We start from the raw sequence: 25,846 nt of genomic DNA on the forward strand, positions 1-25,846 counted from the left end.
GTTAGTGTGTGTGTTAGTGTGTGTATGTTAGTGTGTGTGTCTCTGTGTTTGTGTGTGTTAGTGTGTGTGTGTCTGTGTTAGTGTGTGTGTGTTAGTGTGTGTGTGTGTGTTAGTGTGTGTGTGTGTTAGTGTGTGTGTGTGTGTGTGTGTATCTTCAGTATAAACAGGAGGAATCTCTTTAAGTGAATGTTTCATTTAGTTTATTTAATCAGATTAGATTTCACATCTCTGTTATAACGGAAATTATATTTATAAATATTAAATATGAAATAATAAATATACCCCCCCCCCCTTAACCCAACCACACCCCAACCCAGCCTACCCCCCCCCCCCCCCCCCCCCCCCCCTCTCCCTCTGTACGCGCTGACGTCACTTCCGCAGGCCTCGCGTCCATGCTGGGTGTTGCGAGCTGTCATCTAACCGGGAGAAGGACACCAGGACACCGGGAGAGAGAGGAGCCGCTCAGACTCGTTCCTGGAGGTCAGTAGCGGAGATTAGCTGCTGTCACAGCGGCAGAGTGTCGACAGGGAGGCGGTCAGAGCCGCTCCGTCACACTCTGCTGCTTCCGGTTCACTTTACACATAAATAACACCTGATAGCATGTTAGCCGCCTGATGCTAACATACACAAACTGGTACCGGGAAGTCCTCCGGTAACCTCTGAGACTGTCCCGGTAGCAGCACCGGGATGAAGGGACGTGTTTATAGAACTGTTAATTAATGTTTAAAGTTTATCAGCGGTTAGCCGCTAGCTAAACGTGCTAATGGGAAGTAGATGCTAGGTGGCTAACGTGTTAGCAGAGGAGCTAAAGATGAGTTCAGATAGAGCTGCTAACTGCTCATAGAGCTGCTAACTGCTCATAGAGCTGCTAACTGCTCATAGAGCTACTAACTGCTCTTAGAGCTGCTAACTGCTCTTAGAGCTACTAACTGCTCTTAGAGCTGCTAACTGCTCTTAGAGCTACTAACTGCTCATAGAGCTGCTAACTGCTCATAGAGCTACTAACTGCTCTTAGAGCTACTCAGAGACAGACTCTAACACACATAGCTTCACATATAGCTTCACACATAGATCTATATTCTCTGTTTTCAGCTAAAACTACTCAGGACTCTAAAGGACACAGTGACCGACAGCTCCGCGGACCAATAGCATAGCTGCATACTGGGTATTTCTCAGGGAGCCAATCAGAGGGCTCCTGTTGGTATGCGGGGGGCGGGACTTAGCTGGGGTGAAGAAGGCAGAGAAACGGAGACTAGCAAGGTCACAACAGTATATAATACTGCAGTACTGTGTACTAATACTGCAGTACTGTGTACTAATACTGCAGTACTAGTACACACAGTATATAATACTGCAGTACTGTGTACTAATACTGCAGTATTAGTACACAGTATATAATACAATACTGCAGTATTAGTACACAGAGTACTACTAATACTGCAGTATAAGTACACAGAGTACTGTGTACTAATACTGCAGTACTCTGTGTACTTATACTACTAATACTGTAGTACTCTGTGTACTAATACTGCACTACTGTGTACTTATACTACTAATACTGTAGTACTCTGTGTACTAATACTGCACTACTGTGTACTTATACTACTAAGTACTCTGTGTACTAATACTGCAGTACCAGTGTGTATTAATACTGCAGGTAAATATTGCTGCAGTACATCAATGTAGTTAAAGTACAATATTTAGGTGAGTGGAAGTCACATAGAAATACTACAGTAAAGTACTTCAGATTGTACAGTGAGAGGATTTTACTGCTTCATTTATGAGCTCAGATAGACTCCTCTCAAAGTCTGACCCTGTTATTATAAGTATTATTATTATAATTGTTGTTGTTGTTATTGTGGAGCGACTGTGTTGTGTGTATAAATAAAGTTTATTACAGAGTTGATTTGATGTTGATGAGCTGCTGGTTTGAACTTCGTCCTTCAGCTGGTCACATGATGCTGTACACTGTCCTGTCTAACTGTGTCTCTGTCTCTCAGAGGACAAACAAACCAGTGAAACCAGTGGAGGTGGATTGAAACCAGTGGAGGTGGATTGAAACCAGTGGAACCAGTGGAGTGAAACCAGTGGAACCAGTGGAGTGCTCCTGTGTTTCTGTGGGTTGAGGACTGACCACCAGCGTGTGTGAGATTGTTTAAGGACTGCTGATGCATCGTTTAAGGACTTGTGCGGCGCGGTTGCGTCGCTTACCGCCTCGCAGGCGGCTCAGACTGTCGGCCAGCAACGGCAATCACAGCCGCCTCCACGAGCGGCACAAGGACGTTTCAGCCAATCAGGTGCTACACAGCACCGGTGGCTTCTGAGCCGTTTCTGAATGGGACGAGCTCCAACTACGTGGAGGAAATGGTACTTATCCTGGCTGGAGGATCCCAAGAGTGTTCACAAGGTGAGGTCATTACTATGAGGGGTCATCACTGTGAGGTCATCACTGTGAGGTCATCACTGTGAGGTCATTACATAACTGTGACATGTCACATGACACCAGTCAGGGACCTGCACTCCACACTCTCCATACTCTCCACACTATCAACACTCTCCACACTATCCATACTCTCCACACTCTCAACACTGCTCCATACTCTCCACACTATCAACACTCGCCACACTCTCCACACTCTCCACACTCTCAACACTCTCCACACTCTCAACACTCTCCACACTCTCCACACTCTCAACACTATCCACACTATCAACACTCTCCACACTCTCCACACTCTCCATACTCTCAACACTCTCCACACTCTCCCTCACTCTCCATACTCTCCACACTCTCCACACTCTCAACACTATCCACACTCTCAACACTCTCCACACTCTCCACACTCTCAACACTATCCACACTCTCCACACTCTCCACACTCTCAACACTCTCCACAACTATCCACACTATCAACACTCTCCACACTCTCCACACTATCCACACTCTCCACACTCTCAACACTCTCCACACTCTCAACACTCTCCACACTCTCAACACTCTCCACACTATCCACACTATCAACACTCTCCACACTATCCACACTCTCCATACTATCCATACTCTCCACACTCTCAACACTCTCCACACTCTCCATACTCTCCACACTATCAACACTCTCCACACTCTCCATACTCTCCACACTCTCCACACTCTCACACTCTCCACACTCTCAACACTCTCCACACTCTCCACACTCTCCACACTCTCAACACTCTCCACACTCTCAACACTCTCCACACTCTCCACACTCTCAACACTCTCCACACTCTCAACACTCTCCACACTCTCCACACTCTCAACACTCTCCACACTCTCCACACTCTCCACACTCTCCACACTATCCACACTCTCCATACTCTCCACACTATCCACACTCTCCACACTATCAACACTCTCCACACTCTCCATACTCTCCACACTCTCCACACTCTCCACACTATCCACACTCTCCACACTATCCACACTCTCAACACTCTCAACACTCTCAACACTATCAACACTATCCACACTCTCCACACTCTCCACACTCTCCACACTCTCCACACTCTCCACACTATCCACACTCTCAACACTCTCAACACTATCAACACTATCCACACTCTCCACACTCTCCACACTCTCCATACTCTCCATACTCTCCACACTATCCACACTATCCACACTCTCAACACTATCCATACTCTCCACACTATCCACACTCTCCACACTCTCCATACTCTCCACACTATCCACACTATCCACACTCTCCACACTATCCATACTCTCCACACTATCCACACTCTCCACACTCTCCACACTCTCCACACTCTCAACACTATCCATACTCTCAACACTCTCCACACTCTCCACACTCTCCACACTCTCAACACTATCCATACTCTCAACACTCTCCACACTCTCCACACTCTCCATACTCTCCACACTCTCCACACTCTCAACACTCTCCACACTCTCCACACTCTCCACACTATCCACACTCTCCACACTATCCACACTCTCCATACTCTCCACACTCTCCACACTATCAACACTCTCAACACTCTCCATACTATCCACACTATCCACACTCTCCATACTATCCACACTCTCAACACTCTCCACACTCTCAACAGTCTCCACACTATCCATACTATCCACACTCTCAACACTCTCCACACTCTCAACACTCTCCACACTATCCACACTCTCAACACTCTCCACACTCTCCACACTATCAACACTATCCACACTCTCCACACTATCAACACTCTCAACACTCTCCACACTCTCCACACTATCCATACTATCCACACTATCCACACTCTCCATACTATCCATACTCTCAACACTCTCCACACTCTCAACACTCTCCACACTATCCACACTCTCAACACTCTCCACACTCTCCACACTATCAACACTATCCACACTCTCCACACTATCAACACTCTCAACACTCTCCACACTCTCCACACTATCCATACTATCCACACTATCCACACTCTCCATACTATCCATACTCTCAACACTATCCACACTCTCCACACTCTCCACACTCTCAACACTCTCCACACTATCCATACTATCCACACTCTCAACACTCTCCACACTATCCATACTATCCACACTCTCAACACTCTCCACACTCTCCACACTCTCAACACTATCAACACTATCCACACTCTCCACACTCTCAACACTATCAACACTCTCCACACTCTCCACACTATCCACACTCTCAACACTCTCAACACTCTCAACACTCTCCACACTCTCAACACTCTCCACACTATCCATACTATCCATACTCTCAACACTATCAACACTCTCCACACTCTCAACACTATCAACACTCTCCACACTCTCAACACTCTCCACACTCTCCATACTCTCCACACTCTCCACACTCTCCACACTCTCAACACTCTCCACACTCTCCACACTCTCAACACTATCAACACTCTCCACACTCTCAACACTCTCCACACTCTCCACACTCTCAACACTATCAACACTATCCATACTCTCCATACTCTCCACACTCTCCACACTCTCCACACTCTCCACACTCTCCACACTATCCACACTCTCCACACTCTCCACACTCTCCACACTCTCAACACTCTCCACACTATCCACACTCTCCACACTCTCAACACTCTCCACACTCTCAACACTCTCCACACTATCCATACTATCCATACTCTCAACACTCTCCACACTCTCCACACTCTCAACACTATCAACACATATCCACACTCTCCACACTCTCCACACTCTCCACACTCTCAACACTCTCCACACTCTCCACACTATCCACACTCTCCACACTCTCCACACTATCCACACTCTCCACACTCTCAACACTCTCAACACTCTCCACACTATCCACACTATCCACACTCTCCACACTCTCCACACTATCAACACTCTCAACACTCTCCACACTCTCCACACTATCCACACTCTCCACACTCTCCACACTCTCCACACTATCCACACTCTCAACACTCTCAACACTCTCAACACTATCAACACTATCCACACTCTCCACACTATCAACACTCTCAACACTCTCCACACTCTCCACACTATCCACACTCTCCACACTATCCACACTCTCCACACTCTCCACACTCTCAACACTCTCCACATTCTCCACACTCTCCACACTCTCCACACTCTCCACACTCTCCACACTCTCCACACTCTCAACACTCTCCATACTCTCCACACTATCCACACTCTCAACACTCTCCATACTATCCACACTCTCCATACTATCCACACTCTCAACACTCTCCATACTATCCATACTCTCCACACTCTCCATACTATCCACACTCTCCACACTCTCAACACTATCCCACTCTCCATACTCTCCACACTCTCAACACTCTCCACACTCTCCATACTCTCAACACTATCCACACTCTCCATACTCTCAACACTCTCAACACTCTCCACACTCTCCATACTCTCAACACTATCCACACTCTCCACACTCTCCACACTCTCCACACTCTCCATACTATCCACACTATCCACACTCTCCACACTCTCAACACTATCCACACTCTCCATACTCTCAACACTCTCCATACTCTCAACACTCTCAACACTCTCAACACTATCCACACTCTCAACACTCTTCATACTATCCCACACTATCCACACTATCCACACTCTCCACACTCTCAACACTCTTCATACTATCCACACTATCCACACTATCCACACTATCCACACTCTCAACACTCTCCACACTCTTCATACTATCCACACTCTCAACACTATCCATACTCTCCACACTCTCCACACTCTCCACACTCTCCACACTCTCCACACTCTCCACACTATCCACACTCTCCACACTCTCCACACTCTCCACACTCTCCACACTCTCCACACTATCCACACTCTCCATACTCTCAACACTCTCCACACTCTCCACACTCTCCACACTCCCCACACTATCCACACTCTCCACACTATCCACACTCTCCACACTCTCCATACTATCCACACTCTCCACACTATACATACTCTCCATACTCTCCATACTATCCACACTCTCAACACTGTCCATACTCTCCATACTATCCACACCATCCACACTCTCCACACTATCCACACTATCCACACTCTCCACACTATCCACACCATCCACACTCTCCACACTATCCACACTCTCCACACTCTCCATACTCTCCACACTATCCACACTCTCCACACTGTCCATACTCTCCACACTATCCACACTATCCATACTCTCCACACTCTCCACACTGTCCACACTCTCCATACTCTCCACACTATCCACACTATCCACACTCTCCACACTCTCCACACTCTCCACACTGTCCACACTATCCACACTATCCACACTCTCCACACTCTCCACACTCTCCACACTCTCCATACTATCACTCAGTGTGTTAACAGTATATTAATTAATATGCCCCCATGCTTCAGACTGACAGAACAGCTACTTTGTTTTTATCTTCTCTTTATTTAATGTTTTGCTTTGTGGTTTTATTTACTATTAACTAAAACCATTTTTCATCTCTAATCCTCCAATCTGTTCCTCCTCCTCCTCCTCAGTCGTGGGATGTGTTTTTCCGTAACGCTAACGCCGGTGCTCCTCCCGGCGCTGCCTACCAGTCTCCTCTGGGTCTGACTGCGTCTCCTCAGCTGTCCTCTCTGGTCGGAGCTCAGCCCAACGTGGAGAAACTGGTGGAGGATCACCTGGCTGTGCAGTCCTTGATCAGAGCCTACCAGGTACACACACACACACACACACACACACACACACACTGATCAGAGCCTACCAGGTACACACACACACACACACACACCGATCAGAGCCTACCAGGTACACACACACACATGCACAAATCGTTAAATCTGGGGGGTTTTTCCATATTGGTGGATCCTGACATGTGATTGGTTGATCCTGACGTGTGATTGGTTGATCCTGACATGTGATTGGTTGATCCTGGCGTGTGATTGGTTGATCCTGGCGTGTGATTGGTTGATCCTGGCGTGTGATTGGTTGATCCTGACGTGTGATTGGTTGATCCTGACATGTGATTGGTGGATCCTGACGTGAGATTGGTGGATCCTGGCGTGTGATTGGTGGATCCTGACGTATGATTGGTTGATCCTGGCGTGTGATTGGCGGATCCTGCCGTGTGATTGGTGGATCCTGACGTGTGATTGGTTTATCCTGACGTGTTATTGGTTTATCCTGACATGTGATTGGTGGATCCTGACGTGTGATTGGGGGATCCTGGCGTGTGATTGGTTGATCCTGACGTGTGATTGGGGGATCCTGGCGTGTGATTGGTTGATCCTGACGTGTGATTGGTTGATCTTGGCGTGTGATTGGTGGATCCTGACGTGTGATTGGTTTATCCTGACGTGTGATTGGTTGATCCTGACGTGTGATTGATGGATCCTGGCGTGTGATTGGCGGATCCTGACGTGGGATTGGTTGATCCTGACGTATGATTGGCGGATCCTGACGTGGGATTGGTTGATCCTGACGTGTGATTGGTTGATCCTGACGTGTGATTGGTGGATCCTGACGTGTGATTGGTTGATCATTTTTAATGTTTAACTTTTTTTTCATCAGAGCTGAATCTTCCAGTTATCATTAAATAAATATCTTGGTTAATAGTTTAATGATCATTGAAGTGATTCCTGACATCATTGCATCACTCTGTATTAAAGCAGATCCAGCATGTGTAAGTTATTGATTAACTATTGATTGTTTGTGTGTCTCTTAATCAATTGTGTTGTTGCAGATTTTTAAGATGAATATGATTCAAATCTTTTTAATGTGTTTAAATTTCTGGATACATGTGTCTCTGTGTGTGTGTGTCTCTGTGTGTGTGTGTCTCTGTGTGTGTGTCTCTGTGTGTGTATGTGTGTGTCTCTGTGTGTCTCTCCGTTTGTGTGTCTCTGTGTGTGTGTGTGTATGTGTGTGTGTGTTTGTGTGAGTGTGTGTGTGTGTGTGTTACTCTGAGCTCTTCACATGTCCAAACTGTGCTTGATGATGATGAGCAGGCGGTTTGTTAAACTCATACATGATCACCTCAACACGCTGACACAGTTCTTCCTGTAGGGGGCGCTTGTTTTATAGCTAATTACACCACCTCACTAAACAGTGAAAGGCTCCACCTGGTGGCTCCATCAGGTACTGCAGCTACACTTAATATAGTTTAACCATAGACTGTATATAAGAAATGGACGTAACATCCGTGACGTCACCCATTGGTTTGTGGACTGCTGCTCGGAGGCCAATAGTATCTGATCTGAGCAGCGCCATCTTGAAAATTTCAGTTGCATGCTGGGAAAAATAAAAACAGGGATTCTACTTATATGGGCATCAGGAGGAGCATGAGGCGCCCTCCTGAACCTGTGAACCAATCAACCTGTCAATCACCACGTAGCCACGCCCTAATGCATACCCTGCTTTATCGTCACATATAAAATCAGGGAGGCCAAAATGTCCCAAATGAACATCATACTGCATTGAAGAAGGCTTTAAACTAGCGATTGAGACCATAAACACATTTTGAAAACGTTTACTGAGGTTAGAAATCAAGTGAGAAGTTGGTGAATTCTCCATTGACTTGTATAGAGACGGAAGTCCTTTTGACACCAAAACGGTCGCCCCCTGGTGGCCTTTTGATAGAATGCAGTTTTAAGTTACTTCCTCGTTGGCCTCATTTCAGAGGACCGGAGCTCCCCGCCTGAGTTTAACTGGTTCAAATACTGACATTAAAATGTTTCTGTTCCACCGACCGGAGACCACAAGGAAAACATAACAGCTGTTTATAACCTGGTACCATGCATCTTTCTGTCCCAGAAACACTGGTGACCAGAAACCAAAAACCAGTTTGGATGAGTGAAGACCTGCAGCAGTCAGTGCTGTCTGATGTGGTAACTGTGTGTGTGTGTATGTATGTGTGTGTGTGTGTGTGTGTGTGTGTGTGTGTGTGTGTGTGTGTGTAGGTGATGGGGCATCATAATGCCCATTTGGACCCTCTGGGAATCAGCTGTGTGAATTTTGATGATGCTCCGGTCAATACCGGCTTCCAGGACGTCGGTGAGGAGAAAATAAACCAACAGCCTGTGTGTTAATGTTGCTTTTCCCTCCCGCCCACCCACCTCCTTCTCTCTTTCTCCTCCTCCTCTCTCTTTCTCCTCCTCTCCTCCTCTCCTCTCCTCTTCCTTCCTTCCTTCCTTCCTTCACCTCCACCCTGCTTCTCATGCACTTCTCTCTCCTCATTCTCCACCTCCTGGTTATTTTGTCACACCTCCTCCTCTCCACCCTCCTCCTCCTTCATGTCGTTGCTCCTCCTTTCACCTCCTCCTGTCCCCGGGTGGGTTCTGCACTGTTGTCACTTCCTGTAGATCCGAGGGCACCATGTGGCCCAGTTGGACCCTCTCGGCATCATGGACGCCGATCTGGACTCGTGTGTCCCCACTGACATAATCACGTCCTCCGACAAGCTGGGTGAGGAGCTGACCAATCAGAAACGTTCCCCCTGTTCTCCTGGTCCGGGTTCTCCTGGTCCGGGTTCTCCTGGTCTGACCGGTTCTGGTTCTGGTAGTATCTGAGCTTTACAGAGCTGTGGTCAGGAGCAGTTGGTTCCAGATAATAAAAACAGTTTGGTGTTTATGTTTTTAGTTCCAGGTTATTTCCCATCATGCTTTGCGAGAATCGTGTTTTTATAAACCTGACGCGTTAATTTAATCGTTTTAAACAAAAAAACTACACGAAAACTAAACTAGAGTCATGTGACCTGCTTCAGTTTATATGATTAGAGTCATGTGACCTGCTTCAGTTTATATGATTAGAGTCATGTGACCTGCTTCAGTTTATATGATTAGAGTCATGTGACCTGCTTCATGTTTCAACTTTAAAATTAATTTTGGTGTTTCTGAAACTTTTTTCCTGAACGCTTCAACTGTCTCGTTTGTTGCCATAGAAACGGTCCCATTAAAGGACTGCGAGGGTCTCCAGTGTTCTTACTGGTTTATACGGAGTCTCCAGTGTTCTTACTGGTTTATATGGTGTCTCCAGTGTTCTTACTGGTTTATATGGAGTCACCAGAGTTCTTACTGGTTTATATGGTGTCACCAGTGTTCTTACTGGTTTATATGGAGTCACCAGTGTTCTTACTGGTTTATAAGGAGTCACCAGTGTTCTAACTGGTTTATAAGGAGTAGACTGTCACCGTAATGCTGTTAACTGACTGGCCTTCATGTCTTAAAGGGTTAATCAGAGTTTAATGGTCACTAACATTTAACCTGCCTGTTAGTTTAAATGTTTAATCACTTAATGTGACTTTTAATCAGTTTTTCTGAACTGTAACATCTGTTTGGACTTAATCACATTTACTATTTGACTGTTTTAATAATTTGATGCATGAACGTCTCTGCATCTTTGAGCTCTGTTAGCTTTCAGTGCCGCTAACTGCTAATAAGCTTTAACTGGGCCTCATTAAACTAATAAAAACAGCTGAAATAACTCAACTCATTTATATTTCATTTAGTTTGTAGTGACGTCACCCAGGTGTCTGGTCCCGCTGTAGTGACATCATCCAGGTGTTAGTCTGGTCCCGCTGTAGTGACATCACCCAGGTGTTAGTCTGGTCCCGCTGTAGTGACGTCACCCAGGTGTTAGTCTGGTCCCGCTGTAGTGACGTCATCCAGGTGTTAGTCTGGTCCCGCTGTAGTGACATCACCCAGCTGTTAGTCTGGTCCCGCTGTAGTGGGGTCACCCAGGTGTTAGTCCGGTCCCGCTGTAGTGACGTCACCCAGGTGTTAGTTTGCTCCTGCTGTAGTGGGGTCACCCAGGTGTTAGTCTGGTCCAGCTGTAGTGACGTCTGGTCCCGCTTGCTGCTTGGCGTTGCCGGCTGTCGTTGCTGTTGTTGTGTGAAATGGTTCGTTGGCTTGTTGTGTTTTGCGGTCGTCGGTCCCTAACGTGTTGCGCGTGTCTCTTCCCTTCTGCTGCCCCCTGCTGGCGAACCCTCCCAGACGTGGCCATGTTCAAGGAGAGGCTGAGAATGCTGACGGTGGGAGGTACGAACACCACGCTGCTGCTGCTGCAGTCTGTGTGAGGAACGGAGAGTTCATTTGGTTTCATGTTCGTCACGCTCGTTTCCACAGGAGCCAACAAGAGAAATATAATAATGATTCACATGTTAAAGCAGCAGTGAAGAGGTTCCTCCTGTTCATACCATAGACTGTGTATAAGAAATGGACGTAACATCCGTGACGTCACCCATTGGTTTGTGGACTGCTGCTCGGAGGCCAATAGTATCGGATCTGAGCAGCACCATCTTGAAAATCTCAGGTGCATGCTGGGAAAAATAAAAACAGGGATTCTACTTATATGGGCATCAGGAGGAGCATGAGGCGCCCTCCTGAACCTGTGAACCAATCAACCTGTCAATCACCACGTAGCCACGCCCTAATGCATACCCTGCTTTATCGTCACATATAAAATCAGGGAGGCCAAAATGTCCCAAATGAACATCATACTGCATTGAAGAAGGCTTTAAACTAGCGATTGAGACCATAAACACATTTTGAAAACGTTTACTGAGGTTAGAAATCAAGTGAGAAGTTGGTGAATTCTCCATTGACTTGTATAGAGACGGAAGTCCTTTTGACACCAAAACGGTCGCCCCCTGGTGGCCTTTTGATAGAATGCAGTTTTAAGTTACTTCCGCGTTGGCCTCATTTCAGAGGACCGGAACTCCCCACCTGGTTCATACTGAATATTAACACGAGGATCAGTAACTATAAGTGTTGGTAAGATGATGAATTCATAAATCAGTTAAACTAGTTTTAAAAGCAGCATCAGGTTTGTTAAAATGTACATTTAGTATTTTTGTTGGTTTTATGTCATTTGCACCATTTATATATTTATTATTATTTATCTTCTTTTCTTATATTAAATAAAGATAATATTTTAAAATAAAGTTCATTACAGAAAGCTTTTGATTGTGCTTCTTAAGTAAAGTGTTTAGTTTTAGAATAAACTTAAACCCTAAGCTTAAAGTCTGAGTAAAGTAAGAATAAATATGTTCTGAGTTTGACATACCACAGAAACGTGTGTTGTTAACCACCCTGCCAAATGTGAATGATTAAAAAAATCACTAAATATGTGAAATTGGGCTTCAAAGTTGTGTAAAAATCAGCCTCTGGTCTCTGCTCCCAAACGCTGTGGGAGTGGCCATCGAGTCCGCTTAAGCCCCGCCCCCTACCAAGTGTCACCTGTCAATCAAAGTCACCACCTCTACCAGAAACATGGACGCTAGGTCTGACTAACTCAGCTAACTGGCTACCTGTAGACTGTAGTAGTAGTGTGCGCTGAATGTATTTATACCTCTACAGCAGCAGGGCGGGTTTATGCTAAGCCTAGCTATGACCTATTTAATGTGTTTAGAAGAAAATGTATGAATTCACTTTACACGGTCTTCAACTTAGTTTGCAGCTGTAATATAAACATGCAGGAATCAGTTAAATGTGAGTTAATAGTTCAGCTCCTGTGGAAACTGTGACTGTTTGTCTCCAGTGAAACGTCTCTGAGCTCAGGAGACTCTCACAGCTGTTCCTGTTCATTACAGCTGCTGAGTGTCTGCTGGGTGTAGTCAGCTGTGTTAGCTGTTAGCTCTGTCAGCTGTTAGCTGTGTGTCCTGCTGGGTGTAGTCAGCTGTGTTAGCTGTTAGCTTTGTTAGCTGCTAGCTGTGTTAGCCGTGTTAGCTGCTAGTAGTGAACAGTGTGTAGCGGTCTGATGGACGGCAGCAGCCTCACACGGTGACATCACGGGTTATTTTTAACTTCTGGCTGCAGGCTGAGTAGAAACTGTCGGCGCCGTTAAAGTAGAAACATCTGCAGGAAACGTTTCCAACATTTAGTCGAGCTGGAAGAAAAACAGCTGATCACAGTCGGACCACACTTATTTATTTATTTCATTTGCTTGCTGGGGTTTTAAAGTAAAGCTTCAGCGAATGAGTTTTATTAACCCTCCTGTTGTCCTCAAGTCAAGGAAGGGAGGGAGGGAGGGAGGAAGGAAAGGAAGGAGGAAAGGAGGGAGGGAGGAAGATCTCGGTTTCTGCACTAAACATTTAAATGAATTTATTTAGATGATTATTAAGAGTCTCTGGCTCGTTTAAACTCAGCTGCTCGTCAATGATTAAAAATGACTCGCTGGTGTCACCTGGTGGCTGCTGAGTGGAACTGCAGCTGTGATCAATGTCTGTTCAGTTTGTGCTGAAGTGAAATAAAATGTTCTCTTCCAACAGAAAAAGAGATCTATATACAGTTATATTTATCATTTATAAACTCAGTTTGTTTTTAATAAATAAAGAATTAAATGAAATAACATCAAAAAGAGGCGTCGCCCTGGCAACATGTTCAGTGTGTGTTCATTTGAGTTAGTTTGAGTTAAGTTGAGTTAAATTAAGTTTGAGTTAAGTTGAGTTTGAGTTAAGTTGAGTTAAATTAAGTTTGAGTTAAGTTGTTTTTGAGTTAGTTTGATCTTCAGGTCTCTATCAGATTAAAGCTGGAGCTCAGTTTGTTTCTGTCGTCTGTTTTCAGTAGTTTTAGAGAGAAAGGAAACATGAAGACGCTGAGCTGCTGCAGTTATAACGATGACTCATCAGTGAGTAATCAGTGACTCAGAGTCTGTTCAGCATCAACGGCTCTCAGGACAAACTCACACACAGGAACTGTGACTCAGTGTCGTATGAGGCGTGTTTGTGTCCGAAGCGCCTCGTCTGTCATGTGACCGGCGTGCTGTCATGTGACCGGCCTGATGTCATGTGACTGGCGTGCTGTCATGTGACCGGCGTGCTGTCATGTGACCGGCCTGCTGTGCGTTGTGTTTCAGAGTCAGACTGCCTCGCACACTTTGGTGCCGGCTGCAGACGGAGGGGTAAACTTCAGCTTGTGCCTGTTGAGCTGCTCAAACGCTGCTTCGTGATTGGCCGAACTGGCTGTCAGTCGTGTGTTTTATAAACAGAGCCGGCTTTCTGATTGGCTGAACCGGCTGTCCGTCCGCCCCGCTCAGCCGTGTGATTGGCCGGTTTGAGGATCAGTTAGTGTCCTCAGTTTGTACCGTAAACACACACACACACACACACACACACTCATTCTTTCTCTCTTTCTTCTTCTCTTCTTCATAACTCGTCCTCCTCTAACATCCCATAATCAGTTTGGGTTGCTGAGTAACAGATTAAAGCTTCATTAACCCCGACATGTTTCTTCTGAGTCATCACATCACTGCAGGAAGTGACTCTTGTGTTTCTCTTCCCGTCAACAAATCTCACCAGGAAGTCAGTCCGTCGCTCGGTGGCTTCCCCCTCGAGCTCATTGGTTCCTACAGACGACCAAAACCTCTAAAACTTGAGCGCCGTGGCGATGAATCTGTTATTGATTAATCACTCAATTCATTTCTGTGCTGATTTAATTGAATTTCCTGCACATGCTCAGTGTGATTTTCAGGTATTTAAAGGTGTCAGAAGGGTGATGTCACACTGTGTCTGTGTGATGTCATCGGAGCCGCTCTGCCACGTGCATGTGAGCGTGCATGTGAGCGTGTATGTGTGAGCGTGCATGTGTGAGCGTGCATGTGAGTGTCTCCACCGTTAGAGCTCAAACAGGAAGTAGAATTATTAACGAGGTTTTACGGAGCAGCTAACGATCATTAGAGCTCAAACAGGAAGTAGATTTGTTAACGAGAAGAGAAAAGTCGACTCTGTCATGTGATCGTGTGTGAAGCTGCTGATTGGCTCAAAGTGACGATACTAACGATGTTTCTCTTTTACTTTCATATTTTGTTTTTTTCTGGACCTCGTCGCCATAACAACCATCTCACACACACACACACACACTGCCTTCATCACCACTCTCTCTGTTCTTTCTCTTCCTCTTCATCACTCCTCTGCATGTTGTCTGTCTGTGAATGTTCTGTTATAATGCATTCATCCATCCATTCATTCATTTATTAAATCATTCATTCACACATTCATTCATCCATCCATTCATTCATTTATTAAATCATTCATTCACACATTCATTTATCCAATCATTCATTCATTTATCCATTCATTCATTCATTTATCCATTCATTCATCCATTCATTCATTTATTAAATCATTCATTCATTCCTTCATTAATCACTCCTGCATGTTTCCATCCGTCTGTGTGTTTGCATCGTCATGGCGTCACTCCCTCCGTCCTTCAATCTGTCCTCACTTCCTTCCCTCTTTTGTTTCCTCCTCCCTCCCTCTCTCCACTTCCTGTCCCGTGGTGCATCATGGGACATGTAGGCTTCTATGGTCTGGATGAGACGGACCTGGACAAGGAGTTCCGCCTCCCCACCACCACCTTCATCGGAGGGTCGGAGAGCGCTCTGCCTCTGAGGGAGATCATCCGCAGACTGGAGGTGGTGTGTGTGTGTGTGTGTGTGTGTGTGTGTGTGTGTGTGTGTGTGTGTGTGTGTGTGTGTGTGTGTGTGTGTTCATTATAAATAGAGTTGAACTGAACTGTGTGTGTGTGTGCAGATGTCGTACTGTCAGCACATCGGGGTGGAGTTCATGTTCATTAACGATCTGGAGCAGTGCCAGTGGATCAGACAGAAGTTTGAGACTCCAGGTGTGATGCAGTTCACTCTGGAGGAGAAGAGGACTCTGTTGGCCCGAATGATCCGCTCCACCAGGTACGTCTGCACCACCTGAGACAGGAGCAGCCTCTCTGACATCACCGTACAACACATCAGGTTTAAATAGTTGAGCTGCTGCAGTGTGTTAACGTGTGTGTGTGTGCCTCTGTGTGTGTGTGTCTCTCTGTGTGTGTGTGTGTGTGTGTGTGTGTGTGTGTGTGTGTGTGTGTGTGTGTGTGTGTGTGCAGGTTTGAGGAGTTCCTGCAGAAGAAGTGGTCTGCAGAGAAGCGTTTCGGTCTGGAGGGATGTGAGTCTCTGATCCCGGCTCTGAAAACCATCATCGATAAATCCTCTGAGAACGGCGTGGAGAACGTCATCATGGGCATGCCTCACAGGTAACACACACACACACACACACACACACACACACACACACACACACACACACACACGGACGGACGGACGGACATCCAGTGAGTGTTTCCTGTGTGTGTTTCAGGGGTCGTCTGAATGTTTTGGCCAACGTGATTCGTAAAGAGTTGGAGCAGATTTTCTGTCAGTTTGACTCCAAACTGGAAGCAGCTGATGAGGTGAAGCTGATGAGCTCTGTCATCATGTTATCTCTGATACACAGGAGACATTAAACCCATCAATATAATCAACGTGTGGTTTCCTCCGCAGGGCTCCGGGGACGTGAAGTACCATCTGGGAATGTATCACCGTCGCATCAACAGAGTGACGGACAGGAACATCACTCTGTCTCTGGTGGCCAACCCGTCTCACCTGGAGGCCGCTGACCCCGTCGTACAGGGCAAGACTAAAGCGGAGCAGTTCTACTGTGGAGACGATGACGGAAACAGGGTGAGTAAAAAAGACAGAGAGAGAGAGAGAGACAGCTTTATTATTGGCTGCTGGAGACTTTAATGACTCATCCATACAGTCCTCACTGCACTCCTGAATCATAGGAGTGATTTCCTTCAATCTGTTTTAACCTTCGTGTCGTCCTCCCGGGTCAAATTTACCCCGTCTGTCTTGACTGTTCCTTCCTCCCTTCCTCCCTCCTTTCCTTCCTTCTTCCTCCCTTCCTCCCTCCTTTCCTTCCTCCCTCCTTTCCTTCCTTCTTCCTCCCTTCCTTCCTCCCTCCTTTCATTCCTTCGTCCTCCTTTCCTTCCTTCTTCCTCCCTTCCTTCCCTCCCTCCTTTCCTTCTTCCTCCCTTCCTTCCTTCCTTGACTCGAGGACAACAGGAGGGTTAAGCAAGTTGAATTATTTGGTACAAAGTTTTTATGGTTACACCACTTAGACATTTTTGCCATAATCCTCTAATATATTCTCTCTAAATGGATTAAAAGCAGAAATTTGATGCTGGGTCCACAAAAAAAGAATGTGTGAAGTTATTCATACGTTTATTCCTCTGTGTGTGTGTGTGTGTCTCTGTGTGTGTGTGTGTTTGTGTGTGTGTGTCTCTGTGTGTGTGTAGGTGATGTCCATCCTGCTCCATGGAGACGCAGCGTTTGCAGGTCAGGGTATCGTATATGAAACGTTTCATCTGTCAGACCTGCCGTCCTACACAACGCACGGCACCGTGCACGTCGTGGTCAACAACCAGGTAACACACTCACACACACACACTCACACACACACACACTCACACACACACTCACTCACACACACACACTCACACACACACACACACTCACACACACAGTCTCACACACTCACACACACACTCACTCAAACAGTCACACACACACACTCACACACACACTCTCACACACTCACACACACACTCACTCAAACAGTCACACACACACAATCACACACACACTCTCACACACACACTCACTCAAACAGTCACACACACACACTCACACACACACTCTCACACACACACACTCACACACTCACTCATGTCTAACCCTCCTGTCGTTGTGTGTGCAGATCGGTTTCACCACGGATCCTCGCATGGCTCGGTCGTCTCCGTATCCGACGGACGTTGCCCGCGTCGTCAACGCTCCGATCTTCCACGTGAACGCCGACGACCCCGAAGCCGTCATCTACGTCTGCAAGGTGGCGGCCGAGTGGAGGGCCACGTTCCACAAGGACGTGGTGGTGGACCTGGTTTGCTACCGCCGGATGGGTCACAACGAGATGGACGAGCCCATGTTCACTCAGCCGCTGATGTACAAACAGATCAAGAAGCAGAAACCGGTCCTGCAGAAATACGCCGAGAAGCTGATCGCTGAGGGAGCAGTCAGCCGGCAGGAGTACGAGGTAGAGGACTACAACTCCCAGAATGCACTCAGTCACACACACACACACACGCAGTCACACACACACACACACACACACACACACACAGTCACACACACTCAGTCACACACTCACACACAGTCACACACACTCAGTCACACACACACACACTCACACACTCAGTCACACACACTCACACACTCAGTCACACACACACTCAGTCACACACACACACACACACACACTCAGTCACACACACACACACACACACACACACACACAGTCACACACACTCAATCACACACTCACACTCAGTCACACACACTCAGTCACACACACACACTCACACACAAAAACTGTTAGGTAACAACATAACATATCTCCTGTTGTGGAATTAAAACTTTATGCCATATTTTATTGTGATGCTCCACTGGATGCAAACATCTTTAACTTGGCAAATAATATAATCACTAATCCGTATGACACAAACCACAGACATGACGTCATGCAGCGGGCGAGCTAGCTAGTTAGCCACGGTTAGCGACCCACGAGTCTAGCGTGTTGTTGTTTACGTCATCAAACGCCGGTAAACATCCCATGCTGCGTTCATGCTGTCTCGGAAATGCTGAAGCCTACAGAACAAATATCGGTTATAAAAACCGATACGATACTTCCCGATATTACATTTTAAGTAAATATCGGCCGATAAAATCGGACATCCATAATGTTTATATAAAAGTGTTTTTGTTAGTTTAATGAAATGTTACAGACTGAGCTTCCTGTCTGTCTGTAGGAGGAGATCTCTAAATACGATAAGATCTGCGAGGAGGCGTACGCTCGCTCCAAAGACGAGAAGATCCTCCACATCAAGCACTGGCTGGACTCCCCATGGCCCGGTAAGACTCATCCATCCGTCTGACAGTAAAACCTGTTAGGAGCCAGAGTCTGAGTTCAGAGCTTTGGATCTCTGATGATCTCTGATGATCACTGATGATCTCTGATGATCACTGATGATCTCTGGTGATCTCTGATGATCTCTGATGATCTCTGGTGATCTCTGATGTGATGATCTCTGATGATCTCTGATGATCTCTGATGAGATGATCTCTGATGAGATGATCTCTGATGATCACTGATGATCTCTGATGTGATGATCTCTGATGTGATGATCTCTGATGTGATGATCTCTGATGAGATGATCTCTGATGTGATGATCTCTGATGAGATGATCTCTGATGTGATGATCTCTGATGTGATGATCTCTGATGATCACTGATGTGATGATCTCTGATGATCTCTGGTGATCTCCTGTTGCCTTCAGGTTTCTTCACTCTGGACGGTCAGCCTAAGTCGATGAGTTGTCCTTCCACCGGTCTGACTGAAGAGAACCTGAACCAGATCGGACAAGTCGCCTCCTCCGTCCCTGTGGAGGATTTTACCATCCATGGAGGTCTGACACACACACACAGACACATATATACACACATACACGTATACACACACAGACATATACACACACACACACACACACATATATTAATAGAGTTCCAGCTGTAGGGTTAGTTGCGGTTAGCTATGGTTAGTTATGGTTAGCTAGTGTTAGTTACCGTTAGTTATGGTTAGCTAGTGTTAGTTACCGTTAGTTACCGCTAGCTATGATTAGTTACCGCTAGTTACAGTTAGTAACGGTTAGTTACGGCTAGTTATGGTTAGTTACGGTTAGTCGTGGTTAGTTACGGGTAGTTACAGTTAGTAACGGTTAGTTACGGTTAGTAACGGTTAGTTACGGTTAGTTATGATTAGTTACGGTTAGTTATGGTTAGCTAGTGTTAGTTACCGCTAGCTATGATAAGTTACCGCTAGTTACAGTTAGTAACGGTTAGTTACGGTTAGTTACGGCTAGTAACGGTTAGCTATGGTTAGTTACGGCTAGTAACGGTTAGCTATGGTTAGTTACGGCTAGTTACGGTTAGTTATGGTTAGTTATTGAGCTGCTCTCGGGTGTTTTTATCAGTGAGGTAGCAGACGAGTGATACGCAGACATGTTAGTGTCTGAAGATGATGAATGTGCTGTTTCAGGTCTGAGCCGCATCCTGAAGAGCCGCGGTGAGATGGTTCGTAACCGGACCGTGGACTGGGCTCTGGGGGAGTACATGGCCTTCGGATCGCTGCTGCAGGAAGGAATCCACGTCCGCCTGTCAGGACAGGATGTGGAGAGAGGCACGTTCAGGTAAACAGAGTCTACACACTGTTCATACTGTAGTTTAATAATGATGATCTCATCCAGTCAGGGTTTAATCATGAACGACGAGCTCTGGCAAATGTGAGGTGTCCGTGTTTGCTTCATCTTTTATAAAACGATAAGTCGGATATATCGGAACATTTGTGACTTGGAAGTTAAAGTTTAAAAGTCTCGTAATGTAATTATCTCCAATGTGAAGTAAACACAAACATCCTGAAGCTTGGTTCATGTTTACAGACTGAAGAACAGACGACCATCATGTGCTCCCGTCTCCTCTAACCGTAGTTTTTGTGTCTCGTTTCAGCCACCGTCATCACGTCCTCCACGATCAGAACGTGGACAAGAGGACCTGTATCCCCATGAACCACGTGGCCCCGGACCAGGCTCCCTACACCGTCTGCAACAGCTCGCTGTCCGAGTACGGAGTCCTCGGTGAGTCAGACTACACACGAGTTCTGTAGCGTTGCTCTCGTGTGGAGAGTATATGATGTAATCTATGTTTCACTGCTTCAGGTTTCGAGCTGGGCTTTGCGATGGCGAGTCCCAACGCTCTGATCCTGTGGGAGGCTCAGTTCGGAGACTTCCACAACACGGCTCAGTGCATCATCGACCAGTTCATCTGTCCCGGTCAGGCCAAGTGGGTCCGTCAGAACGGCATCGTGCTGCTGCTACCACACGGCATGGAGGGCATGGTGAGGCTCTGATGCTCTGTAGGACAGGAGGACAAAGGTCCAGTACTAGTAGGACAGGAGGACAAAGGTCCAACACTAGTAGGACAGGAGGACAAAGGTCCAGTACTAATAGGACAGGAGGACAAAGGTCCAGCACTAGTAGGACAGGAGGACAAAGGTCCAGCACTAATAGGACAGGAGGACAAAGGTCCAGCACTAATAGGACAGGAGGACAAAGGTCCAGCACTAGTAGGACAGGAGGACAAAGTCCAGCACTAATAGGACAGGAGGACAAAGGTCCAACACTAGTAGGACAGGAGGACAAAGGTCCAGCACTAGTAGGACAGGAGGACAAAGGTCCAACACTAGTAGGACAGGAGGACAAAGGTCCAGTACTAATAGGACAGGAGGACAAAGGTCCAGCACTAGTAGGACAGGAGGACAAAGGTCCAGCACTAATAGGACAGGAGGACAAAGGTCCAGCACTAATAGGACAGGAGGACAAAGGTCCAGCACTAGTAGGACAGGAGGACAAAGTCCAGCACTAATAGGACAGGAGGACAAAGGTCCAGCACTAGTAGGACAGGAGGACAAAGGTCCACCACTAGTAGGACAGGAGGACAAAGGTCCAACACTAATAGGACAGGAGGACAAAGGTCCAGCACTAATAGGACAGGAGGACAAAGGTCCAACACTAGTAGGACAGGAGGACAAAGGTCCAGTACTAGTAGGACAGGAGGAGAAAGGTCCAACACTAATAGGACAGGAGGACAAAGGTCCAACACTAATAGGACAGGAGGACAAAGGTCCAGCACTAATAGGACAGGAGGACAAAGGTCCAACACTAGTAGGACAGGAGGACAAAGGTCCAGCACTAATAGGACAGGAGGACAAAGGTCCAACACTAGTAGGACAGGAGGACAAAGGTCCAACACTAGTAGGACAGGAGGACAAAGGTCCAACACTAGTAGGACAGGAGGACAAAGGTCCAACACTAGTAGGACAGGAGGACAAAGGTCCAACACTAGTAGGACAGGAGGACAAAGGTCCAACACTAATAGGACAGGAGGACAAAGGTCCAACACTAGTAGGACAGGAGGACAAAGGTCCAACACTAGTAGGACAGGAGGACAAAGGTCCAGCACTAGTAGGACAGGAGGACAAAGGTCCAGCACTAATAGGACAGGAGGACAAAGGTCCAGCACTAATAGGACAGGAGGACAAAGGTCCAGCACTAGAAGGACAGGAGGAGAAAGGTCCAACACTAATAGGACAGGAGGACAAAGGTCCACCACTAGTAGGACAGGAGGACAAAGGTCCACCACTAGTAGGACAGGAGGACAAAGGTCCAACACTAGTAGGACAGGAGGACAAAGGTCCAACACTAGTAGGACAGGAGGACAAAGGTCCAACACTAGTAGGACAGGAGGACAAAGGTCCAACACTAATAGGACAGGAGGACAAAGGTCCAGCACTAATAGGACAGGAGGACAAAGGTCCACCACTAGTAGGACAGGAGGACAAAGGTCCAACACTAATAGGACAGGAGGACAAAGGTCCAGCACTAGTAGGACAGGACACAGAGGGCCGGTTCTTGTCCCCGGGCCTCATGTTGGGTCTGATGTGTCTCTGTTTGTCTCTGCAGGGTCCAGAACATTCTTCAGCTCGTCCAGAGAGATTCCTCCAGATGTGCAACGACGACCCCGACGTCATGCCGGTAAGAACCAGAACCTCTGACCCCTGTCCTCTGACCTCTGACCCCTCTCCTCTGACCTCTGACCTCTCTCCTCTCTGCAGGCCCTCACCGAGGACTTCGCCGTGCGTCAGCTGTACGACTGTAACTGGATCGTAGTGAACTCCTCGTCTCCTGGAAACTACTTCCACGTCCTCAGAAGGCAGATCCTGATGCCCTTCAGGAAGCCGGTGAGACTTCCTGTTGGTCTCTGTGACTTCCTGTTTGTTTGTGTGACTTCCTGTTTGTCTCTGTAACTTCCTGTTTGTCTCTGTAACTTCCTGTTTGTCTCTGCAGCTGATCGTCTTCACTCCCAAGTCTCTGCTTCGTCACCCTGAGGCCAGATCCAGCTTTGATCAGATGCTGCCGGGTAGGTCACCTTTATTTTACCAGAGGAGGGGGAGGGGAGGGGGGGGTGATGGTCCGTCCACACCTATAAACCATACAGCAGCCTGACAGCCAATCAGAATCCTTCCTATAAACCGTACAGCAGCCTGACAGCCAATCAGAATCCTTCCTATAAATCATACAGCAGCTCAGAGACAGAACAATTATCATTGTCAGTGTAGACGGAGCTTTAACAGGAGGAGATGACAGCAGAGTGTAACTGTCCCCCCCCCCCCCCCCCCACAGGGACTCACTTCCAGAGGCTGATCCCAGAAGGAGGAGCAGCAGCTGAGAGTCCAGAGGAGGTGAAGAGGTTGATCTTCTGTACGGGGAAAGTTTACTACGAGCTGACCAAAGAGAGAAAGAACAAAGGGATGGAGGGAACGGTCGCCATCGCCCGCATGGAGCAGGTACACAACTACTGCTACACACTACACACTACACTCACACGGAGCAGGTACACAACTACTGCTACACACTATACACACTATACACTACACTATACACACTACACACTACACACTATACACTACACACTATACACTACACACACACATGGAGCAGGTACACAACTAGTACTACACACAATACACACTATACACACACAGAGCAAGTACACAATAACTAACAGACACACACACAGTGGGTAGTTGCTGATGTGGACTTAATTAAACTAAATGAACACCTGTCCCTGCCCCCCCCTCCCCCCCCCACCTGCCCCCCCTCCTTCCCCCCCAGCTGTCCCCGTTCCCCTTCGACCAGGTGAAGGCCGAGTCGGAGCGGTTCTGCAACGCGGACCTGGTCTGGTGTCAGGAGGAGCATAAGAACCAGGGTTACTATGACTACGTGAAGCCTCGCATCAGGACCACGATCCAGAGAGCCAAACCTGTGTGGTGAGTCCTGTGTGTGTGCGTGTGCGTGCGTGTGCGTGTGTGTAATGTGTGTATTAATGTGTGTATTGTGTGTTACAGGTATGCGGGCAGAGGGCCGGCTGCAGCTCCGGCTACAGGAAATAAATTCACTCACCTGACGGAGCTTCGGCGTTTCTTGGACACGGCCTTCGACCTCGACGCGTTCAAGGATCAGCAGTAGACCTCTGACCTCTGACCTCTGACCCCTGACCTGCCTCACCTTTGACCCCTCACACTCCTGGATCCACCGCTCACACTCAGACACACAAATAAACACAAATGCTACTGACTACTGCAAATACTGTAGTACCACTGAGGAAATACTGCAGTACTCTGTGTACTTATACTGCAGTACTGTGTGTACTGTGTGTAGTACTTTACTTCCTCTGTAGTATTAATGTTTTGGTCTTTTGGAGTCAGAACTTCTCCTAAAATTGTTCAAAAACTGAATAAAGTTTGGTTCCTGTGTCAGAGTTACACACACACACACACACTAACGCTCCTCCGTCCACACACACACACACACACACACACACACACACACACACACACACACACACACACACACAGCAGGTCAGCGGTTTTTTACAGAGCAGACGGTTCAGAACACAAATACAGAGTGACTCCTCCTGTTTCCCTTTCTCCTCTTTACTCCATCATCATCATCATCATCACTCCCCCCCTCCTCCTCTTCCTCCTGCCCCCCCCCCCCCTTGAGGTTTCAGGATTTATTATTGTTTTTAAAAACGGCTCATTAGCATCATTAGCTTCATTAGCTTGGTTAGCGCTCCCATTTAAAGCAGCAGCTGATTGGTTGCAAGGTGAGACTCTCTCCAGCCGGCAGGTGGAGGTGTGGTAGCTCGTTAAGGAGTCTGTGATTAGTCACCGTGGCAACGCTTTCTCGCACTGAGATTTTTTTCCTTTTTTTTTTTTTTTTCTCAAACTGATATTTTGGGGAATAAAACGGCCGATGAAATCAACCAAATGCTCAGCTTCTCTCCTCCCTCTATCTATCTAAATCTCTCTCTCTCCTTCTCTCTCTGTCTCTCTCTCTCTCTCTACTTCTCTCTCTGTCTCTCTCTCCCTCTCTCTCTCTACTTCTCTCTCTGTCTCTCTCTCCCTCTCTCTCTCTCTCTCTTTCTCTCGTTTATCCCGTGCCAAAAAAAAGGATGTCCTGTTTTTCTTGGGTTAGCATTTGCAGACGTTGCAGCTGAACATTAGAGATGAATCTTCCCGGTTTGATTGGCAGCAGAAGAAGAAGTCGGCTGCGGGTGTGTTCGAGCTTCTGTGACACGAAAAGAAAATGATTTATTTATTTTCATAAAAGGGGATTGAACGTTCTCTTCATTATTTTACTTCATTCAATAAAGATACTGTATGTACTGAAGAGCTTCTGCTTCTGTCTGTTATTCACTTACTAAGCCTTTACATAATGTTCATATTCTACATATATATATATATATATATTTATACATATATATAT

At 46.8% G+C, this 25,846-nt stretch overlaps 1 protein-coding gene across 1 annotated transcript; it reads left to right on the forward strand.

The window, feature by feature from the left end:
- Window positions 1–385: 385 nt before the first annotated feature.
- Window positions 386–25,750, forward strand: ogdha (oxoglutarate dehydrogenase a). Its single transcript, XM_062416861.1, is given in 25 exon segments — window positions 386–480; window positions 2,001–2,202; window positions 2,205–2,248; window positions 2,251–2,367; window positions 2,369–2,407; window positions 7,085–7,261; window positions 9,905–10,007; window positions 15,838–15,953; window positions 16,072–16,226; window positions 16,418–16,564; window positions 16,669–16,759; window positions 16,851–17,030; window positions 17,648–17,776; window positions 18,109–18,441; window positions 19,214–19,316; window positions 19,742–19,870; window positions 20,500–20,650; window positions 20,967–21,094; window positions 21,176–21,354; window positions 22,979–23,050; window positions 23,131–23,256; window positions 23,363–23,435; window positions 23,699–23,862; window positions 24,191–24,345; window positions 24,424–25,750. Coding segments are annotated over 24 exon segments (3,066 nt in total). The 5' UTR covers window positions 386–480; window positions 2,001–2,168; the 3' UTR covers window positions 24,545–25,750.
- The last annotated feature ends 96 nt before the right edge of the window (window positions 25,751–25,846 follow it).

This window comes from Scomber scombrus, chromosome 4, assembly GCF_963691925.1.
Source record: "Scomber scombrus chromosome 4, fScoSco1.1, whole genome shotgun sequence".
Classification (NCBI taxonomy): Eukaryota; Metazoa; Chordata; class Actinopteri; order Scombriformes; family Scombridae; genus Scomber; species Scomber scombrus.